Source organism: Zonotrichia leucophrys, chromosome 12 (genome assembly GCF_028769735.1).
Source record: "Zonotrichia leucophrys gambelii isolate GWCS_2022_RI chromosome 12, RI_Zleu_2.0, whole genome shotgun sequence".
NCBI lineage: Eukaryota > Metazoa > Chordata > Aves > Passeriformes > Passerellidae > Zonotrichia > Zonotrichia leucophrys.
The window spans coordinates 5,748,669-5,767,491 of NC_088182.1; the positions used below are offsets into that span (position 1 = coordinate 5,748,669).

The window sequence follows — 18,823 nt, forward strand, 5'->3', positions numbered from 1 at the left end:
ACACCTGCCTATAGTTGAGCAAAGTGATCCAAGAACCTCTTTGGATTTCAGCAGAAATACCAAGACAAAGCACTGCTCCCTCCAGAGACTTAACCAATTCAGGGCTAGGAGCATGTTCCAGGCAGACTCTGCAGGGAAATCTTGAGAACTACTCAAAAATTTATTCAGAGCTATAGAGTTAAAGAGGCTTTTAGACACAGTGTGTAATCTTGTCAGAGCCGATTAGATCAAAACAAAAGTGATGGGAAATCCTCCCTGTTCATGTGCAAAAAGCTCTCCTTAGTGCATTATGACTCACTGGACTTGCACCTCCATTCCTGGTGACTTTGTCACCACAGAGCATTAATTATTAATGTTAAGCCACACTTCTTCTTATGGCAGTGAGAAAGAAGGCAATTTGCAGGCACATTAAATGGATATTCAGGTTCTCTGACAAGCTGGGGATCACCTCAATGCTCCAGGGCAGTGCTTTTCTCTGCCAACAGCTAATACCCAGTGGCAGGATCTCCTTGCCACTGTCCCTTGCACGGAGAACACAGGAAGCCCAGCAGCTCTCCTGGGACAGCCTGCCTTGGCACACTGCAGGGCTGGGGTGGCACAGCCAGGCAGTCCAAGCCCAGAGGAAAGGTTTGGTTCAAACACAACCTCAGGCTTAAAATCTCATTTAGATCTACCCTTGGGTTCTTCTGCTCAGGTATCACCTTTTCCCACTCCCCAAATACTCCAAACATCTCTCTTAAGACACCAAAGATGATGATAAAGCTGGACAAGGCCTTGAGGGATTAAATTATTAACAGATGAGTCAGAGAGGATTCCAAATCTCTGATATTTATGTTCATGCCTATTACATTTCCATAAAAAGTCCATGGATCACATACCTCCATTTTACATATGAGGGCTGAAACTGCTGCCATTTCACAGGCACTGGGGATGGAATTCAACAGATTGTTGCTCTTGGTTCTGTCTTCACCAAATAGTTATAACCAACTCATACAGACACACACACACACATGTGTGCCATAAAGGGAAGCTAAACAGGACTTTTCTTTCAGTTTCTTTCAGCTTATTACCCTGCCCCTCAGGACCTCTAACATATTTTTAGAAAGTATTGAATTCAAGCAAAGAACACAGGAGAAAAGGCTGTCTGTGTGATTTCACTATCCCACCACCACCATGGTGGCATTTGAGGGCATATCTGTGTGCAAAGATTGTTTTTAGGATAACATTCTCCTTTTAAGGAGAACACCACAATGATTTAAAATCACTTCTGTGCACACATCCATCTTGTTTTGTTCACAGGGTATTGGTGAGGTTTTAAATTTTTTTTTTTTGTTTTGGGATGGAAAGAAAGGGATAAAGAGTTTGGTTGGCCTTTTCTTCCCTCATCTGAAGCTACATGTAAGTAGTTAATAATTTTTAACTCTGGAGTCCATTGTTCAGAATGCAGGAAATTATTTTTCCACTACCTCCCCTCAGCAAGAAGGATAAATATTTTCAGTGAAACAGAATGGATGCAGTACCAGAATAGATCAATATCAGAGCCAGCTTGTTAACATATCTCAGAGGGAGGCAGAGGGGAAGGTTCTGATCCAAAAAGAGCTCAACCTCCTGAGCCTTGAAGCAGCTCCTCAAAGGACACATGAGAAAGGAAGATTACAATGCTGCTGGTGAAAGGAAATAATGGGGAGACAAAGAGAAGGAGAAGCTGGCTGGAGGAAGGGTAACCCAGAGAACATTTATCCTCACCAATTACAACACGAGCTACAAAATAAGACTCCTCTTATTTTGACTGGTCAGAATCAGGACATACAGAAAAAGAACTGGAGGCACTGGGCTAAATTCTCAACTGAGGCACCAAATCTGACCTCAGGAAATTACTCTGCAAGGCTTTGGGTAAATCAGATAACCTTTCCAGCTCTCTGAACATGCCTGAACACAGTTTTTGTATCAATCTAACTGTAAAGAAATCAGCAGTGTTAAATTAATGAGCACCCTCACACCTGCAGACATACAGATTGCATTTTAAAGCATTTTTAGTCTGTTAGTTTGATTTGTTTCAAAACTAAAATGAACGATCTGCTTCATTTGCTCTTACTTGGTTTGCACTGATTGATGAAGTCAGTGTAAAATCCAACAGCAGGATCTTAAGCAGAATAAAACTCCCTTCCCATCAGCATAAACAGAAAAAATACAGCTGGACAAGACTACAAGAGGTCACCTAAAGTATTCCCTCGGCCCCAGAATGGAATCAGTTCTACCTCAACCATTCCCTCATTGCTCACACACCCGGTCTCTTAACCCTTGCAGCCACAGCCACGCTGCCTCCCCTCAGCTGTGCAGCTTCAGTGCCCTCCAAAACAATCCTCAGTCTCTGCTGGAATTCTGCTGCTATTAATACTTCATTTCCCCTAGCAGAACTTATTTTTTAAAAAATTACATTCAATGTAATGGCTCCGAGTTTGTAAGTTATCAAAGAACAAGCTTCGCTTTTGATAATCTCCATTTCAAGAAATGCTATAATTTCTCTTTAAACAGGATTTATTTTTTCCACATATTCTGTTACTAGTTTGGAATCTTAAAATGTATTTTAGCTCCTTGGGGAAAAAGCTCTGGCTATCCATCCCTTCACTAATAATCTGTTTTTTCTATTAAGACAGTTGAATCTCTCCTCCCTCAAACTTGTCAGCTATACTGATGAGTCATTAATTGATTTTTCTTTTTCCTCTTTTTGTTTTTTTTGGAAGCAAGTACAGTAGGCTAAAACCAAGCAAGAAGCCTACTGAAGAATTCAATTAACTTCTGGCTTGTTTGGTAACAAATAGTGCAGCATTGTACTCTGCCACCCTTTATTCTTGTTGCAGTGTCTGGAGATTGCCCAGATGTTTCATCCTCTGGGGTTTTTTTGCTGCAGAAGGCTTTTGCCTCCAGGCTGAGCAGTGCTGGCCCTCTGCTCTCCTGCCTCCAGTTAATCTAGGTGGCTGTCAGAGCTGTCACAGGGATGGTGAATCACGGCCTCTGCAATCACTTCAGCCCCTGGGGAAGCGCTCGGAGCGAACAGCTGCACAAACCCCCACCCAAACCCAGTTTCTCCTGGATGAGGATTTTACAAATCAACTTTGAAATAATCACAAAGCCTGACTGACAGGCCCACAGTTTTTAAATAACAGAAATTTGTCAAAAACAAATTGGTTGTCTTTCAAACAGACACCCTGGTTGAGTCTTTTTTTTTCCTTCTTCTCTTTGCTGACTTTCCCATTTCCAAACAACAACTGGATCCGTTTTCTTCTAAACAAACTTGAATTACAAAGGAATGTTGTTCTGCTATACTTAATAGATTTGCACATTTTTCCCTTTCTTCTTTAGTCTTTCCCAGTATAACATATAATCCTTTGCACCTGCAAAAGCTCCACAGACTGCTGACTGCCAAGAATCCACCACGTGACCCTGCTTCCATGACCAGAGATCCTGTGTTTAAAGAGAAAGGAAAATAAAAAGTTATTAAATGGTTGAATCTATCTGATCCCCATGTGAGTTAACTCTGAGGATGGGAACTTAAGTGAAAAGCTATTTTTGTGGCATTTTTGAGTGATGTAATAAGTGATTTTTCCCAAGGAACTTGTGTACTTGAACAAGCAGATGGAGTGAGAAAGACGTCTGGAACTGAGGAGGGCTTGAAGCAAATTGCTTTCAGGGAATTCATATGTATGTATTTAAGCCTGTGGCCATGCAACTTTGCAAATATTTTGTGAATTTATTTTCTTTTTGGCAGATAAAACAGCACAAAGCAAAACACTGAGCGTGAGGGCGGCATGCAAGAACCAGTATCAGCTCAGCCCAGATGTACAAAAGGCTCCCATTTAAAATGAACAGCTTCCACGAGACACAAATCCTGTTTGCTCCCCTACATTTCTTAAACCAACCCTTCCCCTCACACTCCCCAAAAAACCCCACCATTAAGAAATTACTCTTATCACTCCCATTATACCCCAAAGCAGGTGTGTCTCTGTTTTTCACTTGGCATTGTTAGGGACCACACACCCTCCTCTCCACACACCTTGCTCCCATCCATTTCCTCACAGCAGCATTTAAAAACACACACTGAAAGCCCCAACAAGAACAGTGCATTCCCAAACCACCTCTCAAGTCACATCACACAATTTGATGAGCCCTGTCAGTATCAACAGCCAAGGCCAGTGTCTGCTGGGAGGGATTTCCCTGGCAGCTGCAGTCTCTGTGCTCTCCCCTCCTGCACCCTGCTCCATCCTCTTCCTCATCTCCTGAAACACAACTTTGGAAGCTCTGGAGGAGAGGTTTCTGGTTTATGATGTGAGGATCAGCACCGAGCAAAAAGGGATGATGGGATCCACAGCCCTTCTGAGGCCCACCGCTGAGAAATCAGCAATTTTATTTTATAGCTGTGGCATTCTCCTTCTTTTTAAAGTCATATTACTTCTGTACTATAAAATTTTCTTAGAAGCAACTGGATAGCAGAGCTAGGCTGAGGTTATTGCTTTGGACTCCTGGTCTGCAGTGCAGCCACTTCCCACTGGAGCAGGAGAGCTCTGCTCTCGTTTGCTGACTCTTCATTTAACATGCTGTCCTCATGACTCGCTCCTTCCAGCTTGGCTGGCGGTTATATTTCAGCTGAATGTTTTAAAAATCAAACTGTTCAAGCAACAATGGCCAGCCACAATGTTGTTTGGTTCCCTGCCACAGCTAAATAGCTGCAGCTCTGCTGTACGAAAGCACTAGAGGGGTTCCAGCCTCTCTAATGCTAGCCATTCTTTTCCTGGTGTTTTTGGTATGGGCTGCTATTCTGCCATCACCCACAGCAGAAACTGATTTTCATTTCATAAATAAATAAATAGGGATTCATAATTCTTCAAAACCATAATATGCTTTTCTGGAATAACTTACAGTCTTTGGACATACGGTGCTCGTGCAACTCAGTCCTGATGGAAGAAGGACACACTCCCCTAGACAAACTACCTTCCAGAGTACCTGGGTACTGTCAAAGCATAAATCCCACCTTCAGCACCCATCTGCAAAACACTTCAGGTGCTTAAGAAATCTTGACTTGAAAGTCAGGGTTTAAAAACTGAGCTTCTGGAGCCACAGCTTCCTTTTGATAGAAACAGAATTACTGTATTTTTTTTTTACACATTCTCCAAACATCTGTACATCTACAGCTGAGCCCAAGAACTCAGAGCAGTTACTGCTGCCATGTAAAAATGCACTGTGCAAGAGCTGCTGGAGGACTAAGAGGAAAACCAGCCCATTAATACATTCATGGCTTTGCCAGAAGCCCAGCCTATTCTCAGTCATGATGGGGTTTTATGTTAATGTCATTGTCCAAAGAAGAAGAAGGAAAACGTCGTTCTGATTTCTTGGCACGTAGCTCTGAAATCTAGTTTCTGATAAAGCCTGGCTGCCCAGGGCAGCTCTGCACAAAGAGCCTCTGCCAAGCAAGGCAAACAGTGATGAGCTACCATCCATTACGCCTGCAAATTGACAACAGGTATTTGCAACAGTCATGCAAGATGGAAAATGCTTTAAAAGGGTGGAGCCAGGAACAGTTCAATTAAATTAGGGAAAAGGAGAATTGAGGCTGGAGAACAGGAAGCAAATTCCCCAACAGTGAGGTCTACTGAACCACGGAGCCAGCCTCCCCAGGGAGGAGAGGAAAGCCCTCTCCTTTGAGTCATTTAAAAATAGACTGGAGAAGGCACTCAAGACTGAACTGTGGGGAATAATCCTGCACTGGCAAGGGCAGGATGAGATGACTTCATGTGTTTCTTTCCATTTCCAATTTCGGTGATTCACCCAGAGCTCCAAACCTGAACATGCAGAAGAGCAAGAGGGAAGCAGGGCACGAGGACACAATCCTGGAGGAAGCCAAGAGGAACAAGTGTCACAGGGCCAAGAGGACCTGGGCAGGACTCCTGTCCAAATTCTTTCTAACCACACGATGCTGTGGGCCAGGATGACGTGCTGGAGGTCACACATGTTTTCTCTCATAGCCCATGGGCCAACTGATTGACAGGGCTGGTAAGTCAGGCCTGTAAGTCCTTCAAAAACACTCGCCCTTCGAGCAGGTTTTAGTACCATTAAAACAGGGCAAAGCACAGAAACTGTTAGGGGTTTGTAGATTACTATAAAACCAGGGCCCTCCTGGAAAGAAACAGAGGATCCATATCTGCCTAAAACACTGACTTTGAATAAAATTGCTGGTTATTGCAGTGGTACAGGGCTTAGGGCACACTCTGCCATTCTGGATGCTGCAGAGAGGCAGAAAAGCCTTCAACTCAGGGGGATAATGGGGAGAGCTCAGGTCAGGCAGAGCTCAGAGCCCAAGGGGCACAGCTCAGAGGCTCCAAAGCAGGGCAGAAGTGCCCATGTAAAGCCTGCAGAAGCCCCAAGGGTACTGCTCTGTCTCCACGTGCTCCTGCAGGATGAAACAAGCCGTGAATTACGAGCAACACGACTGCAGCAGCTGGCACAGCCTGGGTCCCCCACTGCCAGCACCAAAAAGGCTCCTACCTGCTCACACTGTGCTCCTGAGCAGAAGGCTGCAGGGGACAACCTGGCTTTTCCAGGGCAGTCCCCATTCCCACTAGCACTCGCAGCCCAGGCAAGCAGAATGACAGGGAGCACATTACATGAAAGGGCCGCCATGCCAAGCCTGTGTCATGTGTATTCTATTAAGCTGAAGGCTGAATAGAAGACTTTGTTTTCCACTTCAAAGGACCCCATCCCAATCTCTCTCTCTCTTCCCTTATGAATAACAAATTGGAAATAAATCTTCTGGCTGAAGTGCATGGAAACTCATACAGTTGGGGCCCTCTGCAGCTTCCCAGCTCAATCACATGTTAATTTTTTTTTGTAAACACTTTTCTGTGATATATATGTAAATCTGGCCGTGCATTGCTGCACTGTGTAAAGCAATCCAGCGGGTGTGGCCTCAGGGGATGGCACACAGCAGGAAGCCTGACTGCATATTTCCAATTATCCACAGGGATAATGTTCACAGAGAAGGGTCAAGTTTTATATGTGGGCAGAGCCCTACTTTTCTTCCTAGAGATCCCATTTCATCCTGCTCCATAGGCCAGTGTCCCCGAATTCTCAGCACAAATGTTATTTAGCTCTTTTGATACTGAGAAAACAAGGACATCTCATTTTGTTGGGCAGAGTGAGCATTGGAAAAGTCACTCTCAAGGTATACCAAAGGCTCCTCAATCTTAAAAAAAAAACCCAAAAGCAAATAAGGAAAATATTAACCCTGATTTAAATACTGGGGGGAAGTATTTGGTGCCCACAAATATGGACTCCTCAGTACTGAGGACACCTGGCCTCCAGATGGCCAATAACCTTTCACCAGTGCACACAACTCTTACCTGTGCATGCCTGTCACCTCTGCCACGCATTTATAGGAAATGTTTGTGGCAAAAATCAGCTGTCAGTTTTGTGTTCCCAGCACAGCCAGGTCATGGTCTATATTCAGGACATCTAAAGTTTGGTAACCCAGGAAAATGCAACACCCACACCTCTCAAAGCTGATGACCAGCCCAACACCACCAATGCTGCAGGAAGCATTGCACAGAATTAGACATCTCTGCCTTGGCCTTGCTATCCTTCAAGCAGAACTCATGGCATACACCACACTTGAGGCCTGCAGCTGAATAAATATTACAATTCATTCCAATGATAAGTATCTATAGTATCTCTGTGTGCCCCTCTGTTCACAACAGTGTTCAACTTCATGGTAACAGGGGAGAAAAAAAATCAGTACAAATGAATCACGTGGATCTGTGTGCATGTGAGGTCCTGCAGACTGAGGAAAGAAAAGCAATTTTCATGTTTGCCTTTCCTGCTAGGGATTTTGCTCACAACGTGGCATTCTGCATGGCTGACCCTTACAGATGCATGGCACATTAGCTACAGGAGAAGCAAAAACTTCACAAGTTGATTGCTGTTTCTATACAGAAAGTCAACATGGAGCAAAGAGCCAAATGTCCTCCTCAGTGGACTTTTTATGTGCATATGTGCAGCATATGGGCAAGTACATGTGTATATTATCTTGCAGGAAACATGCAAGCCCAAACATGGGAAAAATTCAATGATCTAAGTTCACTGTTGACATTAATGCTGAGACTCCATTTGCACTAATGGAGTTGTGCTCCCTTATGCCAGTGCTGAATTCAGTCCTAGAATTAAACCCACCCAAATCCTAGATAAATTGAAAGAGAACAAAAGTTGGCCTATATGCAAGAGCATATTTTTCATGTTAAAAGCATTTCATTCCCTTTTTCTGCCCATATAATACTGCATTGATGTCTGTGACCCATTTGGATGTAAATCAAAATGGATGTGCTAAAAGCCTGGTTAAAGGAAATGTTCTTCGAAGCTGTGTTCCCATGGCAAGGCAGAACAGCTACACTCAGTTTCCACGGCACAAAGGGACATATGGGGAGGGAAAATGCACTTCTGAAAAATCACTTTAAAGCCAGCAGGGTTTTTCTTGAGCACCTGCACTGCTCTTACCTAATAGATCTGTGCTTTGTAGGTGTGTGTGAATAAATTACATGGAAGAATTCCATAAATCTGCTAAGGTTCTTTAGCAAATAACCAGTGTCCAAATCAAACCTTCAATATTCAGACATCCCCAGATGTCACTGGCAAGCTTAGCAACTTCTAGAGAACCTCTTGTGGCCTGGCCATGCCCAAGAGGGCATCACAATCTGGCTCTGTATCTGCAGACTGTGTGAGCCTGTTTTCCTCTGCTCTGTTGAAATGCTGTATTGATGATCCAAGGCCATCTGACTTTTCCCAAACGTGCCTGCAGTGCTGTGAGCAAGGCCTGCATTTGTTTCTCTGCCTTTGGTGCAGATGGTGAGCAGCATTCCTCGGGCTGTGCCCCAGGATGGTGTGAATGACACTTATTGTGGCAGCAATAAAGCCAGGGCTGTTTGCTCAACAGCTGTTGGGTGCATTGTTCCTTTGTGAGAAAAATGCAGCAGCTCTGCTCATGGCATGGACACGTTACATCCCACCCCCAGCACCCCGTGCAAGGCTGCTCTCCTGATTCAGCACCTCAGCAAATGGCACTCAGTGCTATTTAATCACAAGGATTTAATCCCAAAATCAGCCCAACTGTTAGTCCAAGAGGGAGCAAGGCATGGTAGAACACTTACTGCACTGCCTGGGAGGAAATGGCTTTAAAGCTGGGCCTGGCTTTCATTTGCTCTTGACTTACATGCAGCTGAGCACAGAGGAAAGAAATACTAGACTGCTTCTCCAGGAAAAAGGGAAAATGGTCACCTACCTGTAGGGCAGGGAAAGAGCCATTTAGGGCCCGGTTTGGCTACACGCCTCTATTTTCTACTTGCCCTGTTAAGCAGCAACAGATCTGACTGTAAATTTTGGGAGGGAAATAGCATGTGGTTTATGGATTCAATGGTGGAGTTATAAACACATATTACTGCTGAGAACCCCAGCTGCCTGGGCAGAAGTATTCTGTAAACCTTTCATTCTTATTAACTTTAAAAATCAGGTGCAATGAGCTTCAACCAAGGTCAGAGTGTTCACTCTCCACAGAAAGCCACCACCAAGCAGTCTTTGCACAGCAAGCTTCAAGATGTGTCTCAAACTCTGCACTGATGACCAAGAGCAAGGCTGAGCTGACCCTAAAATCAGTTCACACCCTCTGCTGCCTACCCCAGCCCCCAGCAGCTGAGCTCTCTGGAGGGGGAGCCAAGGGAACCAAGCAAATGAGCACATGTGCCTTTTCCTCCAGATCTATGGTTCAGCTCACCAGCACATTCCCCTCCACACAAATGCCTCGTGCCTACAGTCACAGCTGCACCTGAACAGAAAACAAAGGACCTGATCCCAAACTTGCTCTCCATTGTGTGGCCAGAAACCAGCTCAGAACAAACCCATGGAACTCCTGTTCTGACCCAACCAATTTTCTCATCCTGCTCAGCCTCCCAGGAGAACAGCTGGACTCTCCCCATTCTCTTTTTGTGTAACACCTTTTAATTCGTGACACCTACAGATTTGAGAAAATTATTTTATTGCTAAAACCAGTGACAAAAAAAACCTTGTAGACTCACTAGAACTGCAGAAAGTCTGAGAGCCCTAAACTTTGCTCAGCACTCAAAGAGGGAAATCCTGGCCTTGTTGAGTGCCAGAAGAGTGAGACATCACCTGGAGCATGGTCACTTGAAGATTTTTATCTTTCTGTGAAGCTCCTGGGCCAGCAGAGCAGCACAGTGTGAGCCTGCCCTCCCAGAGAGGTTGGGTTTGTAGGGACAGGACTGGCTGGCCCTGATGTTCCACAATTTTAGCAATGTCCAAGTGTTTTCATCTTAAGAGTCAGACCTGTCTAATGAGAAAGACAAAAGGTTCCCAGGATAGCAGGTTTGTTTTCCTTAAAAAAATCCACCAACTAAACAAACAAAAACCCCCTTGTTTTTCAAGTCAACTCATTTGAGACCTGTGTCCTCCTGTCCTGCCTGCTCCTTCCCTCCTCCCTGGCTACCAAAGCCTTTTCTGCAGACATACAATACATTTGCTCTATAAAGAGACCATTCTCCCTGTGCAGCTGCATTTGAGTAACTCTCAGAGGCTCTGAAGCACAGCCAACATGCAGAAACATAAAACCCAAGAGGACTGAGTCTTGTTTCACCTGGGAAGGGTTTATCTTACAGCTCTGTTCTCTGAGGGACCTGACCATTGCCACTGAGCCTTAAGAAACAGGCTTTTTTGATAAGATGTTTCTGGACTCAAATGTTTCTGTAGGGTTTTAAAATGCTATTTTATTGAAAAAACACCCCAAAACACCTGATGCCCTGTATGTCTGTAATAGCCCTCTAGCAGAACTGAAAGTTGTCTTTTTTCTCAGTTAGTTCTAAAAGAGAAGGATTAAAACATGAAACAAATGACAAATCACTACTGCTGCTGGTAGGAACTTGGCTATGATGATTACAAGCACCGAATAAAATGTCTGAACAGAAGAGAATAAAAGATAAGACTGCAGGGATGGGCTCCACAGGGCCAGAGCCATCTGAGCAGAGACTGCACAGCCCTGGCAGCAGGGTGAGCACAGGAGCTGCACCAGGCTCCTGTCACCCACAACAATTTCATGCCAAACACCCAGCCCACAGTGTGAAATTCCCACAGTAAGGAACACACATATGGTATTTCCAAAGCAACTCACTGAGGCACCCTGGAAATTCCAGGGCAGCAAACAAGGGGACTTATCTTACAACATAAATTCCAAAACCTGAACTAATATGGAAGGCTCTGTGCTTGGCTGGTATTTGGGAAGCACACCACATCTATGCTCTGTTGCCTCTCTTCAGGGCCACCTGGCTTTGAGATGGGATCAGAAGCATTAACCCCACATAAAAGAATCCAAACCTGACCAAACTGTCACAGTAATATTCAGCCATGGTGCTCTTCTGAGGATTGGTGCAGCAGAAAGTGAATAAAATTTGTAACATCCTTTCTTCCCCTGAACTCTGAGAAGAATTCAAGACTGTTTTACCTGTAAGGCTTGGACTAAAGAGACAGAAAAGAGCTACAGTAACTCATCCTAGCTGGTGAGGGTCCTGAAATCTGATACACCATAGCAGTTTCCTTCTCTCCTTTGGTTGATAGCAATCATCTGTGCCTCAAACAAAATATGGAAAAACTGAGAATTGGGAAGAGAAATTACATTAAGCACAGTGGATGCTACCTAAATAAAAATATTTTTAATAAAAGAAAAAAACAAAATACTTTTTAAAATTGAAAGCACCATCATAATTTCTTTACTCTTGTTTCTTGAGTCATTGTGAACTAAGGAAGGAGCCTATTGCCTGTTCCTGACTTGTGTGTTCACCTAAGTCACCATCAGCAATGCCAGTATTTGAAGCAGTTTCTGTTTCTTGCTAATTACTGCAATCCTCCCTTTGCCAGCACCCACTGCCAAGGTAACATTATAGTTCAGTAATTATACAGTGTTCTCTTTTCTTTTAACATAGCCCAGTGCCTGGCATGCAGCTCTCACAGGGGACAGCTGGTGCATATTCACAGACAGGAGAAAACTGTGCATGTAAATTCTGTGACTAAAGCATAAGGAATAACCAGAGCAGCTTGGAGTAAAGCAGATAGAGAAAATGGGGTATAGAAATACACCATTTGCTACCTATGACAAGCCTTTATTAGGCTTCTTTAAGCTTAACACCCTGCTGCTGGTTGCAGTCAGCAAATATCTGAAGGAAAAGGAACCTCTTTTATTCTTCCACATGCCTCTCTAACTGTCCTTTCACAGTGGAATGATTTTCCTTATTTTTATGATGATTACCTTGTTCAGGGAATCAGGACTGAGTCTCTTCCATCAGATTATGTCACTTCACAGTAATGGTTTTAAATATGACACAGCCACAGCTCTTGTTCTACTCTCCTTAGTGAGATGGCCCACACACATCATACACAACTGCTCCCACAGTTACTTTCTCAAGTAATCCTATTAATCCAGTGCAGAGCAGTCCCTCAGGCATCATCTCAATAACTCTTTTCTGTCCAGCCTTTGTGCCATTTTTCTCTTGTCCTCTGCATTTCTATTTCTTTGCAATTACTGTCTGTTCATGTGCACCCATGAGAAGGTGAAGAGCCCAACACCCTCAGCCACACTCCAGTGCTGTTACCGGCCACATTTATCCTCTTGATGGGACCATAATGATTTTCGTCCTTTGTTATACTGTCAGGACAATTTTTAAGAGCTTCCCTCAGATAAACAAAATGTATTCTGCTTTCACTGCCTGGCTTTGATATGACCAACCCTGAGCTCTCTCCCTGTGCTGAGCCAAAGTGACTGAGTGTGCCAGACTAATTTTTGCAGTTTTCTACTCCTGACTTCACATCAGAAGAATATAATGCAACAGGTTTGTGGAACAAACTGACACAAGTTTTGTTTCTCTTCAGATCTGCACTGACCTCCTGAGATTAAACATGATGCCTCATCCTGAGTGACTCACTCCTGCAGTTAGCTAAATTCAAACTGTCTTCTTTAAAGCCTGTAATGTAAACAATACATTTTACTGTCACAGCTAGGTGGACATTAGTTAAAACAACTTTACATTCTGCAAACAGCTCCATGATGGTGCTGGTTTATGTGGTTTTGGCATGGACACCACACTTTTAAAGCACTGCCACCTCTTGCTCCCACACATGCCTGCTGCACTAACCACCAGCAGGCTGGGCCAGCACCACTGAGGAGTTTACAGAAAGCCATTCCTGGACACTGCCAGGGAAGCAGATTCCTAAAAAGGCAGCCCCAGCTTCCCTGAGCAGTGGGATGAGACCCAGACCCCACAGCAGGCTGAGCTCCTGGAGCACCCACAGAATCCCCACTGCTGCCAAAGCTCTTGATGGTTTTCATGCTCCTCCTGCCTGTGGATTCACCTTTAAACTGAACTCCCTGCAGCCTCTACATGCAAATACTCACTCTGGGGCTTGTCCTCCCCAAACAGCCCCAGCTACAGACACACAGCAAGAGGACAAACTGCTGTCCCAGTCCAGCACACAGGATCCCACTCTGGGTCTCTGTGCTGAGCTTGCCCAGGAGCCCAGCACTCCAACCAAGAAGAAAGTTTCTCTCTCCAGCTCCTCTTTTATTAATACATTTTACTACAATGTTTTTAATGATCTGCAATAATTTTCTGTGCTTCCACCCCATGACCTCCAAGTACTCGAAAAACCCTTCATTTCACCTTTTGCAGTGAGTTCAAGGACATACAGAGGAGAAATTACACCTTCAAATCCAACCCTCCACTCAAAAATCTAGATTCTGTCTCTGACCATGGTAACAACTGCACTGTTAAAACATCATCATTGACACCTTCTTTAAATGACCTTAAAATAAAGTACATGCAGCCAACCAAAGTATCTTTTCAGTGATGTTTACAAAACCCAGGCTGAAACAGTTTTCTCATTTGCAATTTCCTTTTACCATGAAGACCAAAACACTAAAAAAAAATTAAAATAAAATAATTTAAAAAAAAGAAGTCACACAACACAAAGTGGCTCCCACTGTTTTTAAGCAGTTTAAAATGTTAGAGCTGAAGATAAAATTTCTGGCATTCTGGGAGTAAAATCTAGCCTGCATGCCATAGATCAGTGGTCAGATATTCCCTGTTATTTTTCAGATATTCAGGCATACGATCTTCACATGCACAGGTAAGTTGGCACATAATTGCTGATTCTTGAACACACTCAAAATCACAATAATGTAGTTACATAAGTTACCATGGAAAACCTTTGCAAAATGTATAACTTATATTTCCATCACTAAAAGAGAACTTACCTTTAAGGACTCCCAGAGGGGAAACTGCACCAGAGAGAAAGGAATCTGGAGAGGTGGGAAAAGAAAAAAAAAAGAACAACAACACAATGTTACCAAAGTAAATTGGGTTAGCATGTTCCTCAACTGGCTAAATTAGGAACAGTTATTGTTCTGCCAGTGAACTGCAGCTTATTACACTTACAAATCTTTACGGACACTTTATGTAAGCTGCCATTAAATGACTGGTTTCACTAAAGCAGTTTTACTTTGTTTATCACATTCCCTGCTGAGAGGTTAATGTATTGTTACCAGGGTGGCCTAGAAGTGCAATAAGCAGTGTGATCTAGTGCAGGGACATTCTGGGTTTGTCAGCCGGCCAAGAAAGCCATAAGGATGGTTCAAGAAACACGTTCCCAAGGCCAGGAGCACAGCTTGGCAGAAAACATCCTCAGCAGTGCAGACTCAGAGATGCTGAGCTCTTGTGCTGCAACCAGGGCTGTGCCCTTGGGCATCAGCTGCAGAAACGTTCCTGAACATGTCCCATGGTCTCCCATGAACCAGAACTAAAGGCAGGTTGTGGAGAGCGAGCACAGCCCAGCTAAAAGGGAGAAGCTTGGTGGTTCTCTGCCTGTGACACAGGGTTCTCCTGTCCAGCAGCATCTCTGCATCTCTGTCTAGGCTCATTCCTGCTGCCTCCCGTCCCTGGAGTGCACAGGCATTTCCACGTCCTTCACAGATCCTGCCCTGATAAAAATCTCAGCTCATCACTCAGTTTGCATTGTGAGCACACTGAAGCACTGTGCAACAAGAGACATCACTTTCCAAGGTTATGCCTTCTATTGTATTTCCTCCTTTGCAAAGCCCTCTTCTAAATTCTTCCTTGTCCTTCAGCACTCAGAGAAGTCCTGTCTAACAGGACTTCTAACTCTGGTAGAGAGGCACCTCTAACTACTCTACCTCTGGTACCAACCCTGCCTTTGCCATCTCCAGTCTGAATATCAGGATATTTCAGAGGAAAGGGGGTCCAGGAAAGCACTGGCCTATCCTAGGATCACCCTACAGCTGTATCTGCAGGTCTGCTTTGCCCCTTCCTAAAGCTGCATTATCTCTGCTTTGTTAGCCAGTCAACCCCAGGCTCCAATCTTCCTCCAACTACCTGTTTTCTTCTACTTTTATCTTTCTTAATTTCTCCCCTTGTTTAGGCTGATTTGGCAGTTCATATATCAAATTATTTAGTCTCAGAAAGCACTTACACATCTTTCACCATGAAAAGGAGTAGATACACAAAATGGACCATGCTTACTTAATGCAGATATCTTTGCTCTGAGTGATGTCAGGTTAAAAACATTCACTAGAGATATGAATGGCTTATTAAACCCAAATTCAGGCTACACAAAGGAATCTGAAATGGAACAGCCATTCAACATCACAGGAGACAAAGAGTATTGTCTGCTTCTCTGTGCTGCAAGTAATGATTAATAAATGAGTCTATTAAGTTAATCTGCCAGGCAAAACTAAACTTGACAGACACCTGCCACAGAAAATTTGTTATCTATTCAGGCAGGAAATGGCAGTGAGAAGAAATCAATGTCACTGCTGTACATTGAGCTGACAAACTGAAATCTCAGAGGAAGTTTGTCATCTTGGACAACGAGCAATATCCCTGGTGGCATCTCAGAGCCCCAAATAAAGGTCAGACATGGCTCTTATTTATCAGGGTCTTGAAACTCTAGTGTAGCAATTAAATTTCATTTTTAATACTGGGTGAAAAAGCCCAGCTCTTTGACAGTAATGTGTGGTAATATATTTATGAGAAGATATATACACACCCACATGCTACTGCAGCATTGTTGAACTGAAATTATATGGAATGATTTCTTTGCAATGTAAAATGAAAAGCAACATAATCTTCTATGATCTAGACCAAAAAAATAGGGAAAAAATAAGTAACAATAACCAATACATTTGCTTCAAATTTATTAAAAAAGAGAAAAGGAAACGCTCTGTATCCAGCTGTACACCAAACAAAACAAGCTTTCAAACACAGCCTCCAAGTTTTGCTTTTTTTATGCTTGTGAATGAGTGGTAAAATTAAGCAGCTGTTAATAAGACAACAAGGGAAGCTTGTGACATAATCCCCTTTATATCTACTTAGCTAGAAGCATTTCAATCAAAGGGGAAACTTGTTCACAAGTGCTGTTTGATTTTCAGTGTTGGTGGTGTTTGCTTTCCGTGTCCTGCTCGGGGCTGGATGGGGATTATGGGTTTCCCTTTTCTCCAGGTGCCCCATGGGATGCAGATTTCAGATGTGTGCCAGGGTGGCCTGCACAGCCACTGGGCTCCCTCCTCTCTAGCAGGGCTGCAGGATAAGGCTCTAAACATTCAAATATTCATAAGTCATGCTTTTACTGGAGTTTAAAGACTTGCAAAACACAAACAAAATAGGAAGCACCACCACCACCAAGCAGAGCAGCAGCATCTTTGCTGCACTAAGAATGTCCTAAGGAGATCTCCTACATTTATTGCAGTCACCCATTGGATCCTGTCTGACATCCTGACTAAAAAACAAAACCCACACAAGCAATTTCATGGGTATTGCAATGAAAGGGACTCTGTCTTCCTGTGGATTTGGGTTTTGTCATCAGATTCTCTGAAGCCAAACCATTTCCAAGCCGCCTTCGGCAATCTTCCCATGACAGGGACCTCCATCACATTTCTTCTCCAGATCTATTCCACAGCCCTGCTCAGCTCCTATTGAAAACCTTCCCTCAAACCCTTTAATCACCTTTATTTTCCCCTCAGGACAGTTATCAGAACTCCTGTTTATCCTTGCAGCCTCTGCCCTCCCGCCACATTTCCGTGGTCAAGCTGTGGAAGGGCTGTGCAGGCTGCTGTGTGTCCATGTGTGCAAACACCCTGCTTGCATAAGCCTCATCTCCCTAAGAGACCAGACTAAACAGCCCACACCCAAAAGTAGCATTAATATATGCAAAAAGAAATAGCTCTGTGAGGGTAGCCCATGAAAAGCCTTCAGATGGCTTCTTGCCCTTTATTCTTCCTCCACGGCAGACGTGACAAAATCCTGCAGTCTGGGGACACTTCTGAATTTGAACACTTACAGCATTTCATTCCTTTTTGTATTTTGCTTCTTCTTAAAAGAAAAGCTCTTCAGCAATGAACAGAATCACACCCTGTTAGGCAGAGATATTTCTGCCTGAAATAGGCTAAGGCAACAATGAAAATGTGGTCCACACATGTGGGTAACTTGCTGCCAGCAAATATGAAACCCTGGCAAGTTCCAGCAACCTCTCATTTGACATTAATATAAAATAGACAGAGAGTACCAGTTCTCATGTCTGGCCTAATGTTATATAACTATGCTGTTTGTTCATCAGAGTCAACCCTTAAACACACACAAAAGGCAAATTTAAAGCCCCCAGACAGCTGCAAATAATTATTCTAAAATGTTTTATAGGTTAGTGAAATTATCCTTTACTCTGGTCCCTGTAGTCCTTAGCACCTGATGCCTAAGTGAAGGTAATGAACTTTGCAGATGCTTATTTCTACATATCTACTTAATTCCCCTGATACAAAGAATTTTAAATGATTATGTTTAACAAGTTACTTTTAGAAATAGCTGCACTTCCCCACCACAGCAGCAGACACATCTCGCTTCCAAAGAAAAATACCAACCTGTAAGTACTGAAGATTGATGACAGAGCAAAAGTCCTCCCACCAAATACTGTTTAATTAAATAAAAGAAATTTAAGGAGGAACTTAATAAAGCTCTTTGTAACTACAACACAACGCTTTAAAGTACTGTGTATCTATAACACTGAAAATTCACCCAGTTGATATCTGATGGTAAATTGCAAGCTGAGGAAAACAGCAGCCAGAGCAAGGGCAGCAAGCTGAAGGAATGGCAAAGAATGGGGGAAAGAACCAAAAGAAAAAAAAAATCAAAACCTCATCAGCCCCTTCAGAACTGGGATTCCCTTCCAAATATGAGAATTCTTTCACACAAAGAGGAAACAGATGTCCATGGCTGGAATTTGCATGTGGCTTTATTCTCTTCTAGGATACAATAAAACTACTCTTCTTCTCATCCTCCGAGCTAGAAATTAAACAGTGGCATGTCATGCAGAATCCAGCTGTGCTTCCTACCTCCAACCTTTATTAGCAATATATTTAAAAAGAAGAAGAAAAGAAAGAGACAGAAAGAAAGGGAGAAACTAGAAAAGCACAAGAATTGAAAAACTGTGGTATGTGTTCTCAAAACAATATAAAACCTACAGATGTTCTTACTAATCTGTGGCACATGTTTGTTTATTCAGGTTTTCCCTGTCCCCAGTTCAGCAGGCTTTGCTCTCCAGAAGACTTTATCTATTTTTATAAACCTTAGAGTAAATACTGGAGGAGAGACTGGCATAAACAGCCAGAGGAGGAACAGGCTCACCTTGTAGGAGCTTTCTCAGTGTCCCTGAAAATGCACCT

At 43.4% G+C, this 18,823-nt stretch overlaps 1 protein-coding gene across 3 annotated transcripts in view; it reads right to left on the reverse strand.

The window, feature by feature from the left end:
* Positions 1-18,823, reverse strand: part of SLC25A26 (solute carrier family 25 member 26) — an 80,882-nt gene that overhangs the window by 10,352 nt on the left and 51,707 nt on the right. For all 3 annotated transcript variants that reach the window (XM_064723860.1, XM_064723861.1, XM_064723863.1), the window contains 2 exons: positions 14,351-14,395; positions 3,396-3,465 (listed from right to left, as the gene is read on the reverse strand). In XM_064723860.1, the coding sequence (XP_064579930.1) occupies positions 3,396-3,465; positions 14,351-14,395 (115 nt within the window). The remainder of the gene's footprint in view (positions 1-3,395; positions 3,466-14,350; positions 14,396-18,823) is intronic.